The following is a 26,791-nucleotide window of genomic DNA, read 5'->3' on the forward strand; positions in this document are numbered from 1 at the left end:
TATCCAATAAATAAAGATAATTCAAAAAAGATTTTAAAAAGAGGGAGATAGAAACACCTGCAGCAGTACTACTTCAAGGCGTGTGAGGCTTCTCCCCAACCCTTCAAGAAGAGACCAGGGGTTCAGCTGGATACACCACTTCCTCTACCTGACTTGTTTCTTCTTTTTTTTTTTTTTTTATTGGGGGGAGAGGTTAATGATCTACAGTGCAGTTACTGACATGTATGTACAATTTCGTTACATACCAGGACTGTAAAGTTCTCTTCCATCCCCTGCCCCCTTTCTCCATAGTCCTTTCCTTTGATGCAATACACTGGACTCTTCCCCCCCCACTTTTTTTTTTTTTTTTTTTTTTAAATTTCAGGCAGAGAACTTCTACACTACTTCACTATTCATGGAGGTTCCCTTGGTGCCAAGCATGGTGATCCTATATGGTACCAAGAACTTGATGCCAGATCCTCAAACACAGCAAAGTAAGCAAGAGATGAACTGTCTCCCAACCCTGAATTACTTTATTTAAAAAGAGAAATTAGGAGGGCTGGGGGTGGAGCACTGAGTTGAACACACATGCTACCATGTGAAAGGACACAGGTTCAAAGTCCCCAATCCCCACCTGTGGAGGAAGCTTCATGAGTAATGAAGCTTCTCTCGTGTCTCTCTCCCTCCCTCCTCTATTTCTTCCTGCCCTGTCAAATTAAAAAACAATAGTACTTTACCCTGTTCCAGCTTTCTGGTACTTTTTCCAACTATGACACCATCCTCCCAGACAATAACTTAAGCCACCTGCATTTTAGATGTAATGCTCGGGCAAAAACTATTAGCATCACGTGTCCCTTGGAATATACCTAAAATAGACCTACTAGCTTTTTCCAAAACAGGAGACCCCCAAATCTTTATCTGCAATATTCCAGCTTTTTCTGCTTTATATCTTAACTCTTTTTCAGCCACCAGGTTCCAGATGCTACCATGATGCCAACCTGACTTCGCTGGACAGAGGACCCCACCATGTGTCCTGGAGCCCCACTTCCTCAGAGCCTTGCCCCACTAGGGAAAGAGAGAGACAGGCTGGGAGTATGGATCCACTTGTCAACGCCCATGTTCAGCAGGGAAGCAATTGCAGAAGCCAGACCTCCCACCTTCTGCATCCCATAGTGATCCTGGGCCCATGCTCCCAGAGGGATAAAGAATAGGACAGCTATCAAGGGAGGGGGTTGGATACAGAGTTCTGGTGGTGATAACTGTGTGGAGTAGTGCCCCTCTTATCCTACAGTCTTGCCAATATTTTCACTTTATAAATAAAAATATAAAAATAAATAAATAATAGTAGTGAAATAAAAGAAACAAACAAACACAGAATTTAGTGAAATATCAGGGGGCAGAACTAGAGACTAGAAGATTAAAAATAATTTCAATAATCCAGTAAGAGACATCAATGGATCCAGGTAACTAGGTCACACAGAAATAGCATTTTTGAGTAATTCATTAAGTAAGCCTTGAAAAGCCTAGGAGGAAAACAATGCAAATATGTCCAAAAAAGGAACTAGAGTGCTATCCTATTTGTATCTTTTAAGTATCTTCCTACTCAGAATGAGCCATACTGTATGCAAGGAAAGGGGATTCACTCTACTCATGTTTGCCCAGTTCTGACTCAACAAATATATATAATACATGTAATTCTACCCCAATAAACTCACGCATACATACATATTCTATGACATTAAGTCTTAAGCATATGTATGAGCTCAAATAAGCTTGATGACTACTGTTCCCTGATGTAGTAATTAACTAAGGGTATATGACTATTTGAATGGGAAAGTAAACACTTTTAAATTTTACACTACTAATAGTACTAATATATATATGTAAACACATACTTAAAAGATTTGTTACTTGTATAACAAAAAAATGCATCTTCTTAATTACAAGGAAGGCAAATCTTACTTTGAATAAAGATGTTCCATTGAGGACTGCCCAGTTTCCAAATAACCAGGCCACACAGAAATACCATTTTCAACTAATTCATTAAATAGCCCTCGAGAAACCTAGAGGGAATAAAAATAATAGTTCAAATATGACAGAAGTAAAAGCAGTTGGAGTGATTATCCTACTTCAATATTTTAAATAGTGTTTGATCTTTTTCAGACTTTAAAAGTTAGAGCACGGGCACCAGAGAGATAGCGTAAGGCATGGATGTGTCTTGCTATGGGCACAGCCCAGGTTTGAGTCTTGGCACCACGCAACAGGTACTATGCCACTGGAGGATAGGCTGGTGCTGTAGTATCTCTCTCCATGTCTGACAGAATGAGAAGTCAGTCTGTAACAGCAAAATTACACATGCATGAGCCTCTCCCCTACCCTGCCCCCCATGGAGCATACTAGCCATTACAATGTAATATTATTTAAATTCTTATACTGTTGTACACATACAATCAAAATGAACAAATTAAGCACTATAACTTGCATACTAGGGAAATATTTTCTGAGAGAAATCTTTATAAGGAATATAAGAATGCTGTACTATCATCATTATGATTCAAAGCATAAAACAAACAAAAAAATCTACAAGAGGGAACCGGGTAGTAGTGCACCGGGTTAAGCGCACATGGTGCGAAGCCCAAGGACCAGCAAAAGGATCTTGGTTCAAGCCCCAAGATCCCCTGCACCACCTTCAGGGGGGTCATTTCACAAGTGGTGAAGCAGGTCAGCAGGTGTCTATCTTTCTCTCCCCCTCTCTGTCTTCCCCATCTCTCTCGATTTCTGTCCTATCCAACAGCAATAACAATAATAACAACAAGGGCAACAAAAATGGGGGGGGGGGAATGGTCTCCAGAAGCAGTGGATTTGTAGTGAAGGCACCAAGCCCCAGTGATAACGCTGGAGGCAAAAAAAAAAAAAATCTACAAGAAAATAATACTCTAAAAGACTATGTTAATTCTAATCACACCTGAGCATTGTAAACTGGTCTTCAGGTTATACTACTACAACATACCCAGAAGATAAGAAAAGTCAATGAAGGAAGAAGAAATTATAAGAAAGGGAGCTACGAGCAGCAGATCGCTTTCTCTCCTCTCCTCTCCTTGGATCAACTAGGAATACCAAAGGAGACCACCGGGGACCGAAACAAGACAGGACTAGAATGACCACAGGAACCCAGTAAATCACCGGTGAGTACAAACACATGTGGCTGGTGACAGAGAGGAGAGAGGAGCCTAAGGAGAGATTAAGTGACTGCTAACAGTTCAGCAGTTTATCAGTGGAGACACCACCTCCAGTCTGCTCCACCAACAAAGGGACAGCTGAAGGGAGGAGAGGACTCCCCAGAGACTCACCAAGTGCAACTCTGAGTCTCCATTGCTACTACCCTCAGAATCTGGAGCAGTGGCAGGGAGGGACACCAGGGGACAGAGATCTAACTGGGAAACTCAGGAGAAGACCTATACCTCGGTGGCAGAGCTGAGGTGCTGTGAAAGTCTCTTTGCATAACCACTGGATTATCTCTGCCACACCCTGCTTTATCTATTGGTCAGAAGTCAGTGATTAAGCTGAAGCCTATTGATAGTTTAAAAGCCCTCAGACTCCCATAGCCTACATGGAAGAAAAAAGAAAAAAAAGAGGCTTTTAAACTACTGAGCTTCAACTCAGGGATTGAAACAACTGTTAACTTCCACCACTGTGAACCCTTTAATTAACTTACTTAGACACAAGTCAATCCAGGCAATAGTGATCAATAATTTGAAAAGTACTGATAAAGGGAACTCATAACATAATATATAAAATAGTTAAAACAACAAGAAAAAATATTGGAGACTCGAACCAGGACAGTAGTCCAGCTAAAAGTCCTCCAGAGGGTGAAGCACAAAATAACGAGTTCAACATCCAAACATTAGCTAAGGAAATAATAACAGGAGTAAAGAATTTGAAAAAAAAAAAAAAAAAAAAAAAAAGAATTTGAAAAAATTGTAATCAGAAATGCAGGAATAAAAAATGAGAATATGGAAGAAAATACTAATTATCTCATGGTTATTAGAGAGCTGAAAGCTGAAATCGCTGAGCTAAGAATGCAACTAGCTGAACAAGCTAAAACAGTATCAGAGCAAGGCAACAAAATAGATGAACTCCAGAAAACAGTAGAGGGCAGAGAGAATAGAGTCTATGAGGCTGAAGACAGAATTAGCAAGATCGAGGATGAATTAGAGACAACTAAAAAAGAAGTACGAGATCTCAAAAAGAGATTAAGAGATGCTGAAAACAACAACAGAGTCCTATGGGATGACTTCAAAAGAAACAATATACACATTATTGGCATACCAGAGGAAGAAAGAGAAGGAGAGGAAGAAAGCATTCTCCAGGCCATAATAGCTGAAAATTTCTCTAGTCTAGACAAGATCAAAGACATAAAGATTCAAGAAGCCCAGAGGGTTCCAAACAGAATTAACCCAGACCTAAAGACACCAAGACATGTCATACTTAGAATGGAAAGGAATAAGGATAAAGAAAGGATCCTGAAGGCTGCAAGAGAAAAACAAAGAGTCACCTACAAAGGAAAACCCATAAGATTAGCAGCAGACTTCTCCATACAAACACTACAGGCCAGAAGAGAATGGCAAGATATCTATCGAGTGCTCAATGAGAAAGGCTTTCAGCCAAGAATACTATATCCTGCTAGACTGTCATTCAGACTAGATGGAGGCATCAAAACCTTCTCAGACAAGCAACAGTTGAAGAAAGCAAGCATCACCAAGCCTGCCCTGAAAGAACTTCTGAAAGGTCTCCTATAAACAACCAGACCACCACAAATAGGACATATATCAAAACACTCTAAAACTCTACAAGAATGACGTTAAAATATCTTCAATCTTTGGTATCAGTAAATGTCAATGGCTTGAATTCACCTATTAAAAGACACAGAGTAGGAAGATGGATCAGAAAACACAATCCAACAATATGCTGTCTACAGGAAACTCACCTAACTCAACAAGACAAACACAGACTTAAAGTGAAAGGATGGAAAACTATCATACAAGCCAATGGCCCACAAAAAAGGGCAGGAACAGCTATTCTCATATCTGACATGATAGACTTGAAAATAGATAAGATTAAAAAAGATAGGAATGGACACTAATGCTCAGAGGATCAGTCAATCAAGAGGACTTAACAATTATTAATATCTATGCACCCAATGAGAAGCCATCTAAATACATCAAACTTCTACTGAAAGAGCTACAGCAATATATTAACAGTAACACAATCATAGTAGGGGACTTCAGCACCCCACTATCTCAACTTGACAGATCATCCAGGAAAATAATCAGTAAAGACATAAGGGAGCTAAATGAAGAGATAGATAAACTAGAACTATTGGACATTTTCAGAGTCATTCATCCCAAGAAACTGGAATACACATTTTACTCAAATCCACATGGATCATTCTCAAGGATAGACCATATGTTAGGGCACAAAGACAGCATCAGCCAATTCAAGAGCACTGAAATCATCCCAAGCATCTTCTCAGACCACAGTGGAATTAAACTAACACTTAACAATCAACAAAAGATTAGTAACAATCCCAAAATGTGGAAGCTCAACAGTACACTTCTTCACAACTTCTGGGTCAAAGAGGAAATCAAGGAAGAAATCAAAATGTTTCGAGAGTTCAATGAAAATGAAGACACAAGCTATCAAAATATTTGGGACACAGCTAAAGCAGTCCTAAGAGGGAAGTTCAAAGCTATATAGGCACACATTAGGAAACAAGAAAAGGCACAAATAAACAGCCTGATTGCACATCTTAAAGACCTAGAAGAAGAACAACAAAGGAATCCTAAAGCAACCAGAAGGACAGAAATCACTAAAGTTAGGGCAGAAATCAATAACATTGAGAATAGGAAAACCATACAAAAGATCAATGAAAGTAAATGTTGGTTCTTCGAAAGAGTAAACAAAATCAACAAGCCTTTAGCCAGACTCACAAAACAAAAAAGGGAGAAGACCCAAATAAATCGGATAGTGAATGAAAGAGGAGATATCACAACAGACACCGCAGAAATTCAACATATCATGCGAGGCTTCTATGAACAACTATATGCCACCAAGCTAGAGAACCGGGAAGAAATGGACAATTTCCTAGATACCTACCAACTTCCAAAACTAAGTAACGAAGAAGTGGATAACATGAACGGGCCCATCACAGCTAATGAAATTGAAACAGTTATCAAAAATCTTCCCAAAAATAAAAGTCCTGGACCAGATGGTTTTACAAATGAATTCTACAAAACTTTCAAAGAAGAACTAATAACCTCTACTTTTAAAAGTCTTCCAGAAGATTGAAGACACTGGAATACTCCCTGCCAGCTTCTATGAAGCCAACATCACCCTGATATCAAAAGCAGACAGGGACACAACCAAAAAAGAAAACTACAGACCAATATCTCTGATGAACATAGATGCGAAAATACTGAACAAAATTCTAGCCAACCGGATACAGCAGTATATCAAAAAGATTGTTCATCATGACCAAGTGGGGTTTATCCCAGGCATGCAAGGTTGGTTTAATATACGTAAATCAATCAATGTGATCCACCACATCAAGAAAAGCAAGACCAAAAACCACATGGTCATATCAATAGATGCAGAGAAAGCCTTTGACAAAATACAACATCCCTTTATGATCAAAACACTACAAAAAATGGGAATAGACGGAAAATTCCTGAAGACAGTGGAGTCTATATATAGCAAACCTACAGCCAACATCATACTCAATGGTGAAAAACTGGAAGCCTTTCCCCTCAGATCAGGTACTAGACAGGGCTGCCCACTATCACCATTACTATTCAACATAGTGTTGGAAGTTCTTGCCATAGCAATCAGGCAGGAGCAAGGAATTAAAGGCATACAGATTGGAAGAGAAGAAGTCAAACTCTCCTTATTTGCAGATGACATGATAGTATACATGGAAAAACCTAAGGAATCCAGCAAGAAGCTTTTGGAAATCATCAGGCAATACAGTAAGGTGTCAGGCTATAAAATTAACATTCAAAAATCAGTGGCATTCCTCTGTGCAAACACTAAGTTAGAAGAAATTGAAATCCAGAAATCAGTACCTTTTTCTATAGCAACAAAAACAATAAATATCTAGGAGTAAACCTAACCAAAGAAGTGAAAGACTTGTATACTGAAAATTATGAGTCACTACTCAAAGAAATTGAAAAAGACACAAAGAAGTGGAAAGATATTCCATGTTCATGGGTTGGAAGAATTAACATCATCAAAATGAATATATTACCCAGAGCCATCTACAAATTTAATGCTATCCCCATCAAGATCCCAAGCACATTTTTTAGGAGAATAGAACAAATGCTACAAATGTTTATCTGGAACCAGAAAAGACCTAGAATTGCCAAAACAATCTTGAGAAAAAAGAACAGAACCGGAGGCATCACACTCCCAGATCTCAAACTGTATTATAGGGCCATTGTCATCAAAACTGCTTGGTACTGGAACATGAATAGACACACTGACCAGTGGAATAGAAGTGAGAGCCCAGAAATGAGGCCCCACACCTATGGACATCTAATCTTTGACAAAGGGGCCCAGACTATTACATGGGGAAAGCAGAGTCTCTTCAACAAATGGTGTTGGAAACAATGGGTTGAAACATGCAGAAGAATGAAACTGAATCACTGTATTTCACCAAATACAAAAGTAAATTCCAAGTGGACCAAGGACTTGGATGTTAGACCACAAACTATCAAATACTTAGAGGAAAATATTGGCAGAACTCTTTTCCGCATAAATTTTAAAGACATTTTCAATGAAACGAATCCAATTACAAGGAAGACTAAGGCAAGTATAAACCTATGGGACTACATCAAATTGAAAAGCTTCTGCACAGCAAAAGAAACCACTACCCAAACCAAGAGACCCCTCACAGAATGGGAGAAGATCTTTACATGCCATACATCAGATAAGAGTTTAATAACCAACATATATAAAGAGCTTGCCAAACTCAACAACAAGACAACAAATAACCCCATCCAAAAATGGGGGGAGGACTTGGACAGAATATTCACCACAGAAGAGATCCAAAAGGCCGAGAAACACAGGAAAAAATGCTCCAAGTCTCTGATTGTCAGAGAAATGCAAATCAAGACAACAATGAGATATCACTTCACTCCTGTGAGAATGTCATACATCAGAAAAGGTAACAGCAGCAAATGCTGGAGAGGGTGTGGGGTCCAAGGAACCCTCCTGCACTGCTGGTGGGAATGTCAATTGGTCCAACCTCTGTGGAGAACAGTCTGGAGAACTCTCAGAAGGCTAGAAATGGACCTACCCTATGACCCTGCAATTCCCCTCCTGGGGATAGATCCTAAGGAACCCAACACATCCATCCAAAAAGATCTGTGTACACATATGTTCTTGGCAGCACAATTTGTAATAGCCAAAACCTGGAAGTAACCCAGGTGTCCAACAACAGATGAGTGGCTGAGCAAGTTGTGGTCTATATACACAATGGAATACTACTCAGCTGTAAAAAATGGTGACTTCACCGTTTTCAGCCGATCTTGGATGGACCTTGAAAAATTCATGTTGAGTGAAATAAGTCAGAAACAAAAGGATGAATATGGGATGATCTCACTCTCAGGCAGAAGTTGAAAATCAAGAGCAGAAAAGAAAACACAAGTAGGGGGAGTCGGGCTGTAGCGCAGCGGGTTAAGCGCAGGTGGCGCAAAGCACAAGGACTGGCATAAGGATCCCGGTTCGAACCCTGGCTCCCCACCTGCAGGGGAGTCGTTTCACAGGCGGTGAAGCAGGTCTGCAGGTGTCTATCTTTCTCTCCTCCTCTCTGTCTTCCCCTCCTCTCTCCATTTCTCTCTGTCCTATCCAACAACAACAACAACAATAATAACTACAACAATAAAACAACAAGGGCAACAAAAGGGAATAAATAAAATATTAAAAAAAATATTTAAAATTTTTTTTAAATAAATAAATAAATAAAACACAAGTAGATCCTGAAATGGAATTGGCGTATTGCACCAAAGTAAAAGACTCTGGGGTGGGTGGGGGGGAATACAGATCCATGAAGGATGATAAATGACATAGTGGGGGTTGTATTGTTAAATGGGAAACTGGGGAATGTTATGCATGTACAAACTATTGTATTTACTGTTGAATGTAAAACATTAATTCCTCAATAAAGAATTAAAAAAAAAAAAAAAACACAAGTAGAACCTGAACTGGATTTGGTGTATTGCACCAAAGTAAAAGACTCTGGGGTGGGGATTGGGGGGAACAGTGCAGGTCCTGGAAAAGGAAGACAGAGGACCTAGTAGGTGCTGTACTGTTATGTGGAAAACTGGGAAATGTTATGCATGTACAAACTATTGTATTTACTATCAAATGTAAAGCATTAATCCCCCAATAAAGGAAAAAAATATATAAAAAAATTATAAGAAAAGTATGAGGAAAACTAAGAAAGCTGTATTCCAGAAGTAAACTAGAAATGTTTCAATAGAGTGATTGATTAGCTTAGGGGAATGCTAAGAGACAAAAGTTGAACAGGAAATGCAGAAATCATAGTAAATAAATGGTAAAGCAAAACTTAGAACATTTTTAATAAAACCTCAATAGTAGGATTTCTCAAATTTCATCCTGCTGACACAGATGTTTGATTTTAAAGATATATTTATTAATGAGAGACAGAGCGAAGAAAAGGAGGGAGAGAGAGAGGGAGAGAGGGAGGGAGGTGGAGAAAGGAAAGGAGAGAGGGAGAGGGAGGGAGGAAGGGAGGGACGGACAGAGAGACCAGCCATAGCACCATAGATCCTCCACAGGATCCCAGAAGAAAGCCTGAAGAATCTTTTTGTGAATCACTACTGAGTCCACTGGAACAGAAATGATAACTGCTGGAGGAGTCTCTGAAAAGAATCTAAAGACACCCTTCTGGCTTTTCTCAAGAGTATTTAAACTACATGGATTAGAAAAGTCAAAAAAGATCACAGATCAAGAACCTGTGCTTATAGCAAGTATCAAAAGTGCTATTAAAGAGTGAGAGGAAAGGGGACTGGGCTGTAGCGCAGCAGGTTAAGCGCACATGGTGCCAAACACAAGGACTAGCGCAAGAATCCTGGTTCAAGCCCCAGCTCCCCACATGCAGGAGTCGCTTCACAAGCAGTGAAGCAGGTCTGCAGGTGTCTTTCTCTCCCCGTCTCCTCCTCTTCTCTTGATTTCTCTCTGTCCTATCCAACAACAACAGCAGCAGCAGCAGCAGCAATGGAAGAAAGATAAAAATGGCTTCCAGGAACAGTGGATTTGTAGTGCAGGCACCGAGCTCCAGCAATAACCCCGGAGGCAAAAAAAAAAGGGGGGGGGGAGACAAGAATACACCAGATATCTGCATTAATATTTACCAAAATGGTGCATATACCAAAGCAACGATTGCCATCTCAACATGCTTCACCTCAGTGTGTATCCAGAGACTTCACGTGTGGAATGACAACCCTTCAGCTTCATTACTCGGGTGAGACCTTTCCTTTTATAGTACACTCTAATTTCATCTCAGGTAGTTCACTTTCTAACAAAGTCCCATAACCTAGATATACACCAGTTTCTGTGAGAGAGAGCGTATGTGCACACGTATCCATAAACTACTGCAAAATATATACCTGAAAGCAGGATTACACTAGAGTTTGCAGTGAGTACCTCCCTAACACTTCCTCTCCACTATTCCAATCTTGGGATCCATGATTGCTCAACAAATTGTTTGGCTTTGTATGTTAACTCTCTTTTCAATCACCAGGTTCCAGATGCCACCAGGATGCTGGCTAGGCTTCCCTGGATTGAAGACCCCACCAATGTGTCCTGGAGCTCAGCTTCCCCAGAGACACACCTTACTAGGGAAAGAGAGAGGCAGACTGGGAGTATGGACCGACCAGTCAACGCCCATGTTCAGCGGGGAAGCAATTACAGAAGCCAGACCCTCTACCTTCTGCAACCCTCAACGACCCTGGGTCCATGCTCCCAGAGGGCTAGAGAATGGGAAGGCTATCATGGGAGAGGGTGGGTTATGGGGATTGGGTGGTGGGAATTGTGTGGAGTTGTACCCCTCCTACCTTATGCTTTTGTTCACTAATCCTTTCTTAAATTAAAAATTTAAATTAAAAAAAAAAATGGTGCATATACGATTTTTTAAATGCAATCATGACTCAGCATGACACCACGAACAAATCCACTGAATTACATTCAGTTGTGTTAATACACTGCACTTCAAAGTATAATTATACACAGTATCTATCTACTATTGCTTAAACTTTTTAATTGTCATCAAGGTTATTGCTGGAACTTGGTGCCTGCATCACGAATCCATTGCTCCCAGCAGCCATTTTTTTCCTTTCTTTTTATTTAATAGGACAGAAATAGAATTTCAACTTTTTTTGTTTGTTTTTTAACCGCAACACTGTTCAGCTCTGGCTTATGGTGTTGTGAGGGATTGAACCTGGGACTTTGGAGCCTCAGGTATGAGAGTCTGTTTGCATCACCATTATGCTATCTACCCTCTGCCCCGCCTTTTTTTTTTTGTTTTTTAACCAGAGTAATGCTCAGCTCTAGTATATGGTAGTAGGGGGGGATTGAACCTGTAACTTCAGAGCCTCAGGCATGAGAACCTCTGTTTTTTGTTTTTATTTTCTTTATTAGGGAATTAATGTTTTACATTCAACGGTAAATACAATAGTTTGTACACGCATAACATTTCTCAGTTCTCCATATTTTTAAATGTTTATTTATTTATTATTAGATACAGAGAGAAATTGAGAGGGGAGGGAGTAGTAGAGAGGAAGAGAGACAAAGAAACACCTGCAGCCCTACTTCACCACTCACGAAGCTTTCCCTTCTGCTGGTGGGGACCAGGGGCTTGAACCTGAGTCCTCGTGCACTGTTATGTGAGCACTTAACCAGGTGCACCACCAACTGGCCCCACAAGAGCCCTTTGCATAAGCATTATACTATCTACCCCCACCCTATTTTAAAATATTTTTAAGTAAATCCATCAAAATAAAAATTTAAATGATAAGCTACTCATTTATGTAGAATAATGATTAAATTTAACCTGTAACATTAAGACACATATAAGCCGGCAGAGTGGATAAGGCACTGGACTCTCAACATAGGCCCCTAGTCTGATCCCTCAGCATCACATGCGGCAGTGATGCTCAGGTTTTTTCTCTCATTAATACATGAATAAATCCTACAACAGACAACAACTCATATAACCTACCTGTCTTAGTTCCACTGTTGGGCCTCTTCCCACATCCACAGCAGCTTTAACAGGGGCTAGACAAGGGTGAAGTTTAAGCACCTGGGGACAGCAAGCACACCTTGTTTCAATAAACACAAGCACTCACAAGCACTCACAGACACAGCTTCTTAGTGAAAATCTCCTGTGTATAATGGAAACTGGGTGAGGTCATAAAACAATCCTGCAATGCTAGACCAAAAGACAGAATAATGGTCATGCAAGACTTCTGAAAAAAGACTTCTGAGCTTCCAGGTTCTATGCCGTGGCACCATGAAAGCCAGAGCTGAGGTGTGCTCTGGTTTAAAAATAAATCTTGGGGCTGGGCGGTAGCACAATGGGTTAAGCGCATACGGCGCAAAGCGCCAGGACCAGTGTAAGGACCCCGGTTCCACAGGATCGGTGTAAGGACCCCGGTTCCAGCCCCCAGCTCCCCACCTGCAGAGGGTTGTTTCGCAAGCGGTGAAACAGGTCTGCAGGTGTCTGTCTTTCTCTCCTCCTCTCTGTCTCCCCTTGTCTCTCGATTTCTCTCTGTCCTATCCAACAACAACATCTATGACAACAATAACAACTACAACAAGAGCAACAAAATGGGAAAAATGGCCTCCAGGAGCAGTGGATTTTTAAGCAAATCCATCAAAATAAAAATTTATATGATAAGCTACTCATTTATGTAGAATAATGATTAAATCTAAACTGTAACATTAAAACACATATAACCGTGACTTGGGAGCCGGCAGAGTGAATAAGCCACTGGACTCTCAACATAAGGCCCCCAGTCTGATCCCTCAGCATCACATGTGCCAGTGATGTTCAGGTTCAACATTCTCAAGCATGAGGTCCCAAGTTCAATCCCCAGCAGCGCATGTACCAGTATCTGGTTCTCTATCCCTCTCTCTTCCTATTTCTCTCAATTTTTTAATATATATTTTATTTACTTAATTTTTAGAGAAAGGCAGAGTGAAAGAGACCACAGAACTGTACTCAGTTGTAAATTTCCTTCAATGAAGGAATTGCTCAATAAGGGATTACTTTAGGGGCTGGGTGGTGGCACACCTGGTTGAGCGCACATGTTAAAGTGCACAATGACCCAGGTTTGAGTCCCTGGTCCCCACCTGCAGGGAGAAAGCTTTGCGAGTGGTGAAGCAGGGGTGCAAGTGTCTCTCTTTCTCTCTCACCCCTTCCCTCACAATTTCTGACTGTCTCTATCCAATAAATAAAGATAATAAAAAAAAATTTAAAAAAAAGAATGGATAAACCATTCTTTTAATTAAAAAAAAAATAAGGGATTACTTTAAAAAAATTCATTCAACCTACCTGTCTTAGTCTCACTGCTGGGCCTCATGTTAACTATCTCAGATTATTCCATTGTCTCATAATGAAATAAAAAATTAGCCTTTAAAAACTTTTTACAATAAAGGGTTTACTTAAAATTACAATAACTTTCCTTCCTGACATTTCCTTCAATGCGTGTGTGTTGGGGGCGCAGAGCTTGAACCAGCACATCATCTGAGTGAGCTATTCTGCCCTTCTTCTGTCTCTCTTATTCATTAACACTTGGTGCTAGAAAGAGTTCTGGATGGGGGAACAAAAATCTGAGTGTCCTAAAATGAATCTTCCCCTTGGTGCAAGTCAGTATTTAGCTCCTGTGATGCAGTGATGAGTCACTGCAGCCACGCCAGAAGCAGAGTCAATACTGCTACCCTGCTGATTGTCTTACCCGTGTGTGTGACATGCAGCTTCTAAGACAAATGGAAGCCAGCCACAGAAAGGCTGAGAGAAATCTACCTGACCAGGATCAGACAAAAACACCTGATCAAGATATCATGTTCTGTTCTGTGAGACCTGCCATATTCTAAAACACTAAAAACTCAAATTACCTTTATTAAAGTGAATTTATTACTCAAAGCTTTGTGTTAGAAACCAACCGTATACTACCATAAAAAGGGAAGGAGGAATATATATCCTGCTTCCCAAATCTATGTCTGAAAATATAAAAAGCACCTTTCTATGAAGGTTTTTCTTTCTTGTAAAGGAATTTTCTGTTAGCTGGAAAGAATCATAGAGATAAGCCAGCAGGCCTCGGTCCAGATCTCCACTTATAGATAAGACAGAAGGAACCACATTTCTTCGTCCATCTCGACCCTTAACAGAAAAGTGGAACAAAAATAAAGTATTGTTTAGAAGAACCATCTCTTAAAATACTTATTTTAGACTTAGAGAATAAACTTATAAATCCATTTTACAAAGGATTTACTCTGTGTAGACCTACTCTAGGCACTGAGTCTATAAAGATGACCATGACAAATTCTCTGTTCTCAGGGAGTTTGAGGTTTAGATCACCAAGTCTCAAGTGGCTGCACAGTAAGACTGTCTTGAGGGGGACCAAGTGGTGGCTCACCTGGAAGAGTGCTTATGTAACATGTGCAAAAACCCAGGTTCAAGCCCCCTGCAGGAGAAGAAGCTTCACAAGTGGTGGAGCAGTGCTGCATGTATCATCTCTCTCCTTTTCACTCTCTATCAAAAAACAAAAACAAACAAAAAAAAAAGCCATCAGGAGCTTAGCTCAGCTGGTAAAGCGTAGGACTTGCAAGCCTGGCTACTCTCTCTCTCCCTCCCCCACCTCAGGTGAAACTTATCTCATATGAAATAAAGAAAATTAACCTTTAAAAAAGAAATGGATGAGGTGCCAGGTGGTGGCACACCTGGTTAAGAAGACATTATAGTGCGCAAGGACCCAGGTCAAGCCCCCACCCCCCACAAGTAGAGGGAAAGCTACACGAGTGGTGCAGGTGTCTTTGTCTCTGTCTCTCTCCCTCCCCTCTCAATTTCTATCTCTATCCACTAGTAAATGAATAAATAAATAGAAATGGATGGGGGGCAGAGCTAAATAGCATAATGGTTATGCAAAAAGACTCTCATGCCTGAGGCTCTGAGGTCTCAGGTTCAATCCCCAGCACCACCATAAGCCAGAGCTGAGCAGGGAACTGGGAAAAAGTAACAAAACAAAAAACACAGAAGACAACAACATATTTATGTTTATTGTAGATATTACAGCCAACAAACACCTGATAAAATAGGGTATGAAGGAGTCCTATGACGCTGAGGAGGTCGAGGTCAACACTGCTCAGACCTGATGGAAAAGGCTTATTCTTTTTTCTTTTTTACCAGAGCACTCACTGCTCAGCTCTGGCTTATGGTGGTACAGAGGATTGAACCTGGTACTTTGGAGCCTTAGGCACGAGATCTCTTTGCATAACCATTATGCCATGTACCCCCACTCAAAAAGGCTTATTCCATTGGCTCCTGACTGTGATGCTTTGGATATTGCCAATCAACTTGAGATCACCAAAAACAAGTCTATCTGGCTAGTTGTAAATATACCGATTTTTGGTTATATATATATGAAAGGTAGTGCTCAGAGAATGATGGAGATATGTTCAAAGAGCACTAACCAAGTGTAGGGCAATTTCCGCATTAAAATAAATAAAATCAGTAACAGATCATAATCATCTGGGAAAAGAGAGAGACCATAGCATTGAAGCTCTCCCCAGTGCCACAGGGTTCAGGGGAATTTGCAGCTGGGTTGTATTTCCCTTCATGTTTTATTTACCAGAGCCCTACTCAGCTCTGGCTTACAGTGGTGAAGGAGATTGAACCTGGCACCTCTGGTGTCTCAGGCATGGAAGTCTTCTGTATAACCATTATGCTGTCTCTCCTGCCTGAACCTGGGTTGAGTATATGACAGATGGGTGTCTTCCCAGATGAGCCATCACATCGGTGAGTTCATGTTTAAAAAGATTTATTTATTGGGAGTCGGGCTGTAGCGCAGCGGGTTAAGCGCAGGTGGCGCAAAGCACAAGGACCGGCATAAGGATCCCGGTTCGAACCCCGGCTCCCCACCTGCAGGGGAGTCGCTTCACAGGCGGTGAAGCAGGCCTGCAGGTGTCTATCTTTCTCTCCTCCTCTCTGTCTTCCCCTTCTCTCTCCATTTCTCTCTGTCCTATCCAACAACGACAACAATAATAACTACAACAATAAAACAACAAGGGCAACAAAAGGGAATAAATAAAATAAATATTAAAAAAAAAGATTTATTTATTAACCAATCAAAGAAAGAGGGGGAGAGAGGGAGAAAAAACTAAAGCATCACTCTAGCACATGTGATGCTAGAAACTGAACTCAGGATCTCATGCTTAAGAGTTCAATGCTGGGACCAGGTGGTGGTGCACCCAGTTAAGTGCACACATTACAATGCTCAGGGTCCCGGGGTTCAAGCCATTGGTCCCTACCTACAGGGGGAAAGCTTCACAAGCGGTAAAACAGGGCTGCAGGTGTTTATTACCCCCTTCCCTCTTGATTTCTGGCTCTCTCTATTCAATAAGTAACTTTTCTAGAAAAAAAAGAGTTGTGTGCCACTTCCCTGGCTGCTGTAAATTTATCCTTTTTATTTTTATTTATTTATTTTTTTCCTCCAGGGTTATCGCTGGGGCTCAGTTCCTACACTATGAATCCACTGCTCTTGTAGGCTATTTTTTCCCTTTTTGTTGCCCTTGTTGTTTTATCATTGCTGTTGTTGCTATTATTGTTATTGCTGTCATTGTTGTTACATAGGACAGAGAAAAATTGAGAAAGGAAGGGAAGACAGTGAGAAGAGAAAGACAGATACCTGCAAACCTGCTTTCACCACTTGTGAAGTGACCCCCCTGCAGGTGAGAAGCCGGAGGCTCAAACTATGATCCTTAAGCTGGTCCTTGCGCTTTGAGCCACTGCACTTAACCTGCTGCGCTACTGCCCAACCCCAAATTTATTCTTTTTAATAAGGAATATGTAAGGGGCTGGGTGGTGGCACAGCTGGTTGAGCACACTTGTTACAGTGCACAAGGACCCAGGTTTGAGACCCCTATCTCCATCTGCAGGGGGAAAACTTTGCAAGTGATAAGGCAGTGTTGCAGGTGTCCTTCTGTCTATCTCCTCCTTCCCTCTTGATTTCTGGCTGTTTCTAGCCAATAAATAAATAAAGAAATAAAAAAATGTTGTTGTGTGCAGGCCACGGAGAAGAGAGAGAGGGGGTCCAGAGCGAAGAGGAAACACAAATCTTTATTTGCACTGGCACCTCAGAGTTGGGTGCTAGAGAGGCAGGTTGGGCCACGTGGAGATAGCGAAAATGGCCGCCTCACGGTTACTGCGTCTGAATACTAGGGCAAAGCGCTGGTAAGAGAGCGAGGTGCGGAAGAAGAAGGGCTTTTATAGGAGCAGCTTTTGCGGGAGAATGGGAAAGGGGAGGAGTAACCATAGCACTCCAGGATAGGATAATAACTCTCATGAGAATGGGAGGGGGGAGGAGTAACCAAAGCACTCCAAATATCGTGGGGATATAGACAATGCCCACACATGGGCACAACATGGCTTAACAGACACTGGGGAACTAGCAGTAGCCTGGGAGGACAACATGGCAGACGTGACTGCATCGGCACAATTTTCCAGAAAAAAAATAAAAATTCTAAAAAGAACATTTGATAGGACAGTGAAAAATTGAGGAAAGGGAGATAGGGGGAGAAAGAGAAACACCTGCAGCACTGTTTCACTGCTGATGAAGCTTTCCCCCTGCAGGTGGGGACTGGGGGCTTAAACCTGGTCTTTGCCCATGGTAATGTGTGTGCTTGGCTGGGTGCACCGCAACCCATTCCTATAAGCTCATTCTTAACAACCAAAGAAGTCGAGGAAAAGAGGAAACTTTACAATATATTACTGATCAGGTGGTCTGGGAAATAGCATAATGTTTATATAGAAGGTTTTCGGGGGCTAGGCGGTAGTGCAGTGATTTAAGCGCACATGGTGTGAAGCACAAGGACCAGTGTAAGGATCCTGGTTCAAGCCCCCAGCTCCACACCTGCGGGTGTGTGTGTGTGTGTGTGTGTGTGTGTGTCACTTCACAAGCGATGAAGCAGGTCCACAGGTGTCTGTCTCTCCCCTCTTCTCCTCCTCTCTCGATTTCTCTCTGTCCTATCCAACAACAGCTATAACAAGGGCAACAAAGTGGATAAATAGCCACAGAAGCAGTGGAACTGTAGTGCAGGCACCGAGCCCCAATGATAACCCTGGAAGCAAAAAAAAAAAAAAAAGGGGTTTTCATGCCTGAGGCTCTGAGGACCCAGGGTCAATCCCTGGCATAAACCAGAGTTGAACAGTACTCTGGTAATAAAAACAAAAAAAGTATATTATTGGTCAACAAAAATGAATCTAGGCAATACAGCCCTAGGGGAGTGGCACAGTAGATACACTACCAGACTCTCAAGCATGAGGTTCCAAGTTTGATCCTCGACAAATCATGTGCCAGAGTGATATTCTGGTTTCTCCTCCTCCTCCTCCTCTTTCCCTCCCATATATACACTTAAAAATAAATTTGGCAGTATTGAATTTACTGTCAAATGGAAAACACTAATCCCCCAATAAAGGAAAAAAATTAATTTGGCAGAATGAAAAAGAAATGAATTACCATTTAGCAACCTTCATAGTAATAATTTGGGAAAGAATCACCAATGGATGCTTCTGCTGGTAGATCACAATGTAGACAAATATGCTTGCACCTGAGGAACATGTCTGAGGGACAGAGTTTCCAGGCTTCTAATTCCTAGCACTACCAAGTGCCAGAATTGAGCAGTGCTCTGGTTGGAAAATGAGAGTAGAGGAGCTGGGTGGTGGGGCCCCTGAGTCACATACTACAATGTACAAGAACCTGGGTACAAGCCCCAGTCCTCACCTACAAGAGGAAAGCTTAGCGAGTAGTGAAGCAGTGCTGCAGGTGCCTCTCTGTCTCTCTCCCTTCCCTCTCAATTTCTGGCTGTCTCTATTCAATAAATAATAATGAAAAAGAGTAGAGAGAGAAACATATACTAAGCTATTAAAAGTTCATAAAACCTACAATGTTTCCCTATTTTTTTAAAGATCTATTTGTTTACTAACAAGAGATAGAACCAGAGTATCAACCTGGCATATGTGGTACTAGAGACTGAACTCAAGACCTAACCACTTGCAAGCCCAGTGTTCAACCACTGTGCAACCTCACAGGCCACTAACTTATTCTCAATGGTTCAGAAATGATCAGTTAGAATCTGGGTAAAAGTATTAAAGACAGGATGTTGACAGCATAACGGTTATGCAAAGAGACTTTCATGCCTGAGGCTCCAATGTCCCAGGTTCAATCCATGAGTAGTGCTCTGGTTAAGATAATAATAAAATAAAATTAAATAAAGATAAAGCACACCTGTAATTTAGACACATCTCCAGGATACATGTGCAAAAGCTCACGATCTCCTAGGTTCCACAGAGTTTCTATGGTTTCTTTTCCCCAAGGAAAATTGTAGTAAAGTTTGTTTCCTTTCCTTCCCTCTTCATCTTGACAATCACTGCTGCTGAAGTTAGATGGACTCACGGCAAACTAGAAAGTAACGTTTGTCTTATTTACTTTTGTAAAATCTTACTAGCTTGTTAAAATAAATGTTAGGGTGTTTTGAGTGGTGGTACACATTGCCATACATAGGACCTGGGTTCAAGCCCCTGGCCTCTACCCGCAGTGGAGAAGCTCCACAAATGGGGAAACAGTGCTGCAGGTGTCTCTCCTCTGTCTCTTGTTTCTCACCCTCTATCAAACATAAATAAACAAATAAAAAGGAAAAAAATAAAGGTTAGGGCTAAAGGGCTAAGGAGCACAGTGGAAGTCATAAGACTTGCAGTATAGGAGGTCGAAGGTTTAATCCCAGACACCAGTAAATATAGCAAAACAGTGCCCCAATTAAAAAAAATTTAAATAAATAGCAGTCGGGTGGTAGCACAGTGGGTTAAGCACACACGGTGCAAAGCGCAGGGATCAGTGTAAGGATCCCGGTTCGAACCCCAAGCTCCCCACCTGCAAGGGGGTTGCTTCACAAGAGGTGAAGCAGGTCTGCAGGTATCTTGTCTTTCTCTCCCCATCTCCTCTCCTCTGTCAATTTCTCTCTGTTCTATCCAACAACAACATCAATGGCAACAAAAACAAGAGCAACAAAATGGGGGAAAAAATGACCTCCAGGAGACGTGCATTCCTAGTGTAGGCACTAAGCCCCAGCAGTAACCCTAAACGCAAAAAAAGAAAAAAAAAAAAAAACTTAATAAGTTAAAAAATGAGGGGTAGGTGGTGGCACATCCGGTTGTGCTCATATTACAGTGGACAAGGACCCAGGCCCTCCCATTCAATTTCTGGCTTCCTCTATACAATAAATAAAGATAATATCAAAAAATATATTTTTTCCTTTTGTTGCCCTTGTTTTTTTGTCATTGTTATTATTGTAGTTGTTATTATTGTTGTTATTACTGTCGTTGTTGGATAGGACAGAGAGAAATTGACAGAGAAAGAGAGAGAGAGGAGGGGAAGACAGAGGGGAAGAGAAAGATACACACCTGTAGATCTGCTTCATCACCTGTGAAGCGAACACCCTGCAGGTGGGGAGCCAGGGGCTCAAACCAGGATCCTGATGCTGGTCTGTGCACTTTCCGCCATGTGCACTTAACTCGTTGTGCCACCGCCCAGCTTCCCAAAGTATATTTTTAATTAAGAGTACGCCTAAGTGCTAATAAGTTTTCTGAGACCTTTCATGCAGCAACTGAATAAAAGTAGTCATGTCCCAAATTCAGATGTGAATGAAATTTGATTAATTTAATTTAAAAATTATTTAAGTTCAATAATGAGAAAATGTTATTATAATGCAGGATTAATTTTAAAACATTTATTTATTAATCAGAGCAAGAACCAGAGCATCACTCTAGCACATGTGATGCAAGGGGTCAAACTAGGGACCTCATGCTCAACAGTCCATCACTTTACCCACCGTGCCACCTTCCAGGGTACCAGGGGATTTTTTTCAGTCTGAAAGAACTACATAGAAAAACTGCTGATGCCATCTTGTGATCACTTATCAGAAGAGAAACAGAGAACCGTAAGTCAAAAAGACAGGATAAAGAAGAAGCATGCATTCATCATTCTTACTCTTCTGAGAAAGTGCTTGATTATTTGTGATATTCCATCAAGTTTAGGTAAGTATGTGGAGATTTTAAGAGTTAAAGGTTAAACAATGGATAGACAAAAATGTTTCCCTCAACTCTTTTCAGTATATACTATAACTGATTATAAATTACAGAACCATTCACTTATGGAGAATATGTGAAAATAAGAAGCAAAAACTATATATATATATATATATATATATATATATATATATATATATATATATATATATATATGAATGGGTGGGTGGGGCGAGGCAGTGGCATACCCAGTTAAGCACACATATGATAATGCACAAAGACCCTGGTTTAAGCCCCTGGTCCTCACCTGCAGGGGGAAAGCTTCATGAGTGAAGTAGTGCTGTGGCTCTCTCTCTTTCTCTATCTCCCCCCTCCCTCTTTCTGTCTCTATCAATAAAGAAAGTATAATAACTACAAAAAAAAAAAAAAAAGACTGGGGGAAAATGCAGCACAGGGAGTGGTACTATAAATGAAGCATAAGATCCTCAAGTCTGAGTTCAAAACCCTGGCATCACATGTGCCAAAGACTTGCTCTGGTTCTTTCTCATCAATCATAACAAATCTGGTTATGAAAGACTTTCATGCCTGAGGCTACAAAGTCCCAGGTTCAATCCTCCCAAACCAAATACCACAAGCTACAGCAGAGAAGTGCTCTGGCAAAACAAAACCAAACATATATATAGAGAGAGGGAGAGAGGAGAGAGAATATCCCAGGAGGTGGTGTAGTGGACTTTCAAGCATGAGGTCCAAAGTTTGATTCCTGGCATTGCATATGCCAGAGTGATGTTCTTTCTGATCAGTAAATCTTAAAAAAAAAAAAAAAAAAAGCAAAGGAGGTCAAACTCCATATTGGACAAGATACCTGGTAAGGGGTTTGAACTTGGAGGCTGATCAACAAAAACTTCTGATCAAGAGAGAAAGCAGATTTTTTTTTTTTTTATGCCGTAGAATTTCCCCCCCCTTTGGGGAAATCACAGGAGTGCAATGGGTAAGCCTTGTCGTGGGAAAACCACTTATATTTGTCTCCTCAGGCAGGTATGGTAACAAATTGTCTTGACCAATAACTGTAAAACAGAACAATGAAAATCATTACAAAGAGGCTTTTTTTTCCTCCCCAAAACAGAGCTGACTGGTCAGCTCTGACTTAGCCAAGGCTTTTGACACTGAATCCAAGACCTCAGAGCCTCAGGCATGAAAATCTTTTGCATGACCACTCAGTTGCCTCCCAGACCCTAAAGAGTCTATTTGTATGTATGGACATTATTATACTAGTTGATATTATAGTTCTGTTTCTTTAAAAACAACAGCAAAAAAAAAAACAAAAAAAAACTATGTACTTATTAGTGTGTGTATTAGAGAGAACATACCACAGAGCATCACTCTGGCACAAGCATTGCCAGACATCAAACTCAGGACCTTATGCTTTAAGTCCAACACTTTTCTACTGCACCACCTCTTAAACCACTATAGTTGGGGGTTGGGCGGTGGCGCAGCGGGTTAATCACAGGTGGCACAAAGCGCAGGAACCGGCAAAAGGATCCTGGTTCAAGCCCCTGGCTCCCCACCTACAGGGGAGTCGTTTCACAAGTGGTGAAACAGGTCTGAAGGTGTCTTTCTCTCCCCCTCTGTCTTCCCCTCCTCTCTCGATTTCTCTCTGTCCTATCCAACAACGAACATCAACAATAACAAAAATAACCAAAACAAGGCTACAACAAGGGTAACAAAAGGGGGAAAAAATGGCCTCCAGGAGCAGTGGATTCATGGTGCAGGCACTGAGCCCCAGCAATAACCCCGGAGGCAAAAATAAATAAATAAGCCACTACAGTTGCTTCACAAATATAACACAGCTACATCAAATAAAACAACATTTACTATAAAGAAATATTATGTCTGATACACTAAGACAATTTACCTATGAGTTATTACATTAAGGATAGTTACTGTAGTACCTTTCTCCACCACAGGAGTCGTTGTCGTAGCCAGAAATCAAGCCACTGGTTTGCAGTTCTTGCAGAAGTAAACCACACCAGTGAAGCTTCAGTCTTCTCACCAATTCTTTGGATATCAAAAATAGTAAGTTTACTTAAAAATCATCCTGATCCCAAACTGAAATTGCTGACTTGTGACTATTTAAAGGTAAGACCAACTTTTCTGATGCTTTTTTTTTTTTTTTTTTTACCTCTTGACACCATCAGGTTTGTGTTCAGTATCAGAAACAGGATGAAAACACACTCCAATCTGAGCAAGGCCATAAGGTAGTCTCTTGTTTACCAGATCCAGGCAATTAACATAGTGCTTCAAGGCCCCTGTCAAAAGAGAAAACAACCATTGTATAAGTCTATTCTATAAACTCAATTCATTCTGGTCAACTTTATAAAAACAGTAAAAGCAGCATGGAGCTACTAAGGTAGCTCTTAATTGGTTACCACTCAATCTGAGCTAGTCCTCCCCCAGCCCCCAGCTTTTTAGTATAAACACTTTCAAATCCACAGCAAAATTGAAATAGTACAATTAACACCTGTAAACCATCCTTTCTCATTTTCCTTTTTCATCAGAGACTGCTCAGCTCTGGTTTATGGCACTGCTAGGGATTAAACAGATCTTTGGCGCTTCAGACATGAAAGTCTTCTTGTATCATCTTTATGCTGTCTCCCCAGCCCTCTACCTTTAAACCTCTGAAGTAGATTCACCATTTTTGCCACCCCAAAACACTTCAGCATGCATCTCTTAAAAGTTTGCTCTGTAGTGCTCCATGAGGTGGTGCAGTGGCTACAGTATTGAATTTTTTTTTTTTTTGCCTCCAGGGTTATTGGTGGGACTAGGTGTCTGTACTAGGAATCCACCGTTCCTGGAGGCTATTTTTTTTCCCTTTTCTTGCCTTGATTATTTTATTGTTATTATGTCCTTGTTGGATAAGACAGAGAAATGGAGAGAGGAGGGGAAGACAGAGAGGGGGAGAGAAAGACAGACACCTGCAGACCTGCTTCACCGCCTGTGAAGCGACTCCCCTGCAGGTGGGGAGCCAGGGGCTCAAACCGGAATTCTTATGCCGGTCCTTGTGCTTCGCGCCACCTGCGCTGAAACCGCTGCGCTACCGCCCAGCCCTACTAGTGGTGCTGCCGGGGAATGACACCGAGGTTCTGCGCGCGGCTGCGGGTGGGTGGATCCACCGGCCCACACCCACGACCAGCGGGGAAGCAACCACAGGGCAGCCCCCACCCTCCGCTCCCCTCGGCTGCCCTGAGTCCATGTGCCCAGAGGGGTAAAGACCGGGAAGCCTCCGGGCCAGGTGGAGCGCACGTTATGATGCGCAAGGACGCAGGTTTGAGTCCCCGGCCCCCACCCACGGGGGAAAAGCTTCACGAGTGGTGAAGCAGTGCCGGTGTCTCTCCATCGCCCCCCTCCCCCTTGATTTCTGGCTGTCTCTATCCGATAAATAGGTAATTAAAAAAAACAATAATAAGAGGGAAGCTTCCATGGAGCGGAGAGGAAGGGACACGGAGCCCCAGGGCTGCACCTCCGCTGGGGGCCCGAGTGCGATCCTCGCCGGCGCCGAGGCCCGCGGACGTCGCGTCACCTCGAGAGCGGCTGAGGAGACCCGGCCGCCGAGCGAGCGACTGAGGAGACCCGGCCGCCGGACCGCGCCGCCGAGCGAGCGACTGAGGAGACCCGGCCGCCGAGCGAGCGACTGAGGAGACCCGGCCGCCGGACCGCGCCGCCGATCGAGCGAATGAGGAGACCCGGCCGCCGAGCGAGCGGCTGAGGAGACCCGGCTGCCGAGCGAGCGACTGAGGAGACCCGGCCGCCGGACCGCGCCGCCGAGCGAGCGACTGAGGAGACCCGGCCGCCGAGCGAGCGACTGAGGAGACCCGGCCGCCGAGCGAGCGACTGAGGAGACCCGGCCGCCGGACCACGCCGCCGAGCGAGCGACTGAGGAGACCCGGCCGCCGAGCGAGCGGCTGAGGAGACCCGGCCGCCGGACCGCGCCGCCCGCGTACCGTGAAGCAGGCTCTGCCGCAGCTCCACCGAGGCGACCAGCGAGTCCTCCAGCGCCGCCGCCAGCTGCTCCTCGCCCCGCCGCCCGGCCCTCAGCGCCGCCCGGAGCGAGTCCGCGCACACCAGCCTCAGCGCGCCGCCGCCGGGCACCGGGGGGCCGCCATCGCCGAGGGGCGCGTGCACCGGCAGCACCTGCTCGCGGAAGGCCGCGGCCGCCGCCCACCACTCCGCCGCCAGGTTGCTCCGCAGCTGCACGCCCAGGGGCCCCCAGCCCGGGTGGCGGCCGCCCAGGAGGCGGTCCCGGCCCAGCTGCCGCTCGCCGCCGCCGAGGAAGTGCCGCCTCCGGCACAGGGCCATCAGCGCCGCGCTGCCGTCCTCGGGCTCGGGGGCTGCTCGCTCCGCGCTCCCCGAAGGCGGCTCCGCGCGACCGCGGCCCTGCGGCCCCGACAGCAGGCGCCTGCACACTCGCCGGCAGGGCGGACCCACCGCGCCGCCCCGCATCGTCAAGTCCGAGCGGGTCGATCCGGCGGCGGAAGCGGCCAACCGCCGCCACCGCGGGCCCTGGCGAGCTGAGCTCGGCGCGCAGGCGCACCGGAAGTGAGCGCGTGCGGCAGGGCCCGCCCCGGAAGCGACCGTCGCGGCGGAAGCGTCTAGCCCGTCTCCTCCTCCCAGACCCACGGGAACAGGTCGGCGGCGGGGGCTCGGCCCGGCTGCTCCCCAAGAACCCGCCCGACATTAGCCAGTCACCCCGGCCCGTGCTGGAGACGCTCGGCCCAGGCGTAATCCGGGCTAGTGGGAGCTGCTGGGACTGTCAGGAGCCATCCCCAGCCAGCCAGCGTGCAAAAATGGCTGACTTAAAGGGGGGGTTCGGTATTGGTACGGTTACAAAAACGTGTAATCAAAGTATTGTTGGGAAGCTTAACTACAGAGGTGGGGGAAGAACTGATGTGTTTTCCACACCCAAGTACACCCGGAATAAGGCCTATCCACAAATAAATGAGAGAGAGAATGGGGAGAAGAAAAATCACATTTATTAAAGACAACCACAGGCTGGACACAACACATGCTAAAAAGTGGGCTGTCTTAACTTCCATAAATAGGTATTTTCCACAGTCCCAATCATTTGTTTACAAAGTAAAAGGCCCACATTAGACATTAAACAGTAAAATGTTAAATGTTCCAAATTTATCCCAAAAGCTGCTTTCAAGTCATAATGCCCTATGCTATTTAAAATGATTTAGTTATGAGACCAGTCCAGTTTTCAGTTAGTCCTAAAAATGCCGTTCTGAACCTCTACCCCTAGCAAATGATTAATGTCCCAGTTTAGTAATCTATAGATGTCTCATAAGGGCCTCATATCTCTTGCATAAGTAAACGTAACACTGTGAAGACATTGTGGCTAAAATTTGTAAAGACTAGAAAAGATGGTGATCCACT

The 26,791-nt window shown here is 43.2% G+C and overlaps 2 protein-coding genes across 2 annotated transcripts in view; one reads left to right on the forward strand and one right to left on the reverse strand.

Annotated features, from left to right (window-relative positions):
* MILR1 (mast cell immunoglobulin like receptor 1) overlaps window positions 1-1,314 on the forward strand; it is an 18,936-nt gene extending 17,622 nt beyond the window's left edge. Inside the window, exon 8 of the mRNA XM_060202586.1 lies at window positions 945-1,314. The gene's annotated coding sequence lies outside the window, so the exon portion shown is untranslated. The remainder of the gene's footprint in view (window positions 1-944) is intronic.
* Window positions 1-25,942, reverse strand: part of POLG2 (DNA polymerase gamma 2, accessory subunit) — a 27,173-nt gene extending 1,231 nt beyond the window's left edge. Inside the window, exons 1-7 of the mRNA XM_060202579.1 lie at window positions 25,357-25,942; window positions 23,538-23,664; window positions 23,308-23,413; window positions 19,563-19,736; window positions 14,300-14,440; window positions 12,278-12,358; window positions 1,942-2,042 (exon numbers count right to left, since the gene is read on the reverse strand). Coding sequence (XP_060058562.1) covers window positions 1,942-2,042; window positions 12,278-12,358; window positions 14,300-14,440; window positions 19,563-19,736; window positions 23,308-23,413; window positions 23,538-23,664; window positions 25,357-25,855 — 1,229 coding nt within the window. The 5' untranslated portion in view covers window positions 25,856-25,942. The remainder of the gene's footprint in view (window positions 1-1,941; window positions 2,043-12,277; window positions 12,359-14,299; window positions 14,441-19,562; window positions 19,737-23,307; window positions 23,414-23,537; window positions 23,665-25,356) is intronic.
* Window positions 25,943-26,791: the final 849 nt, after the last annotated feature.

Source organism: Erinaceus europaeus, chromosome 12 (genome assembly GCF_950295315.1).
Source record: "Erinaceus europaeus chromosome 12, mEriEur2.1, whole genome shotgun sequence".
Lineage (NCBI taxonomy): Eukaryota > Metazoa > Chordata > Mammalia > Eulipotyphla > Erinaceidae > Erinaceus > Erinaceus europaeus.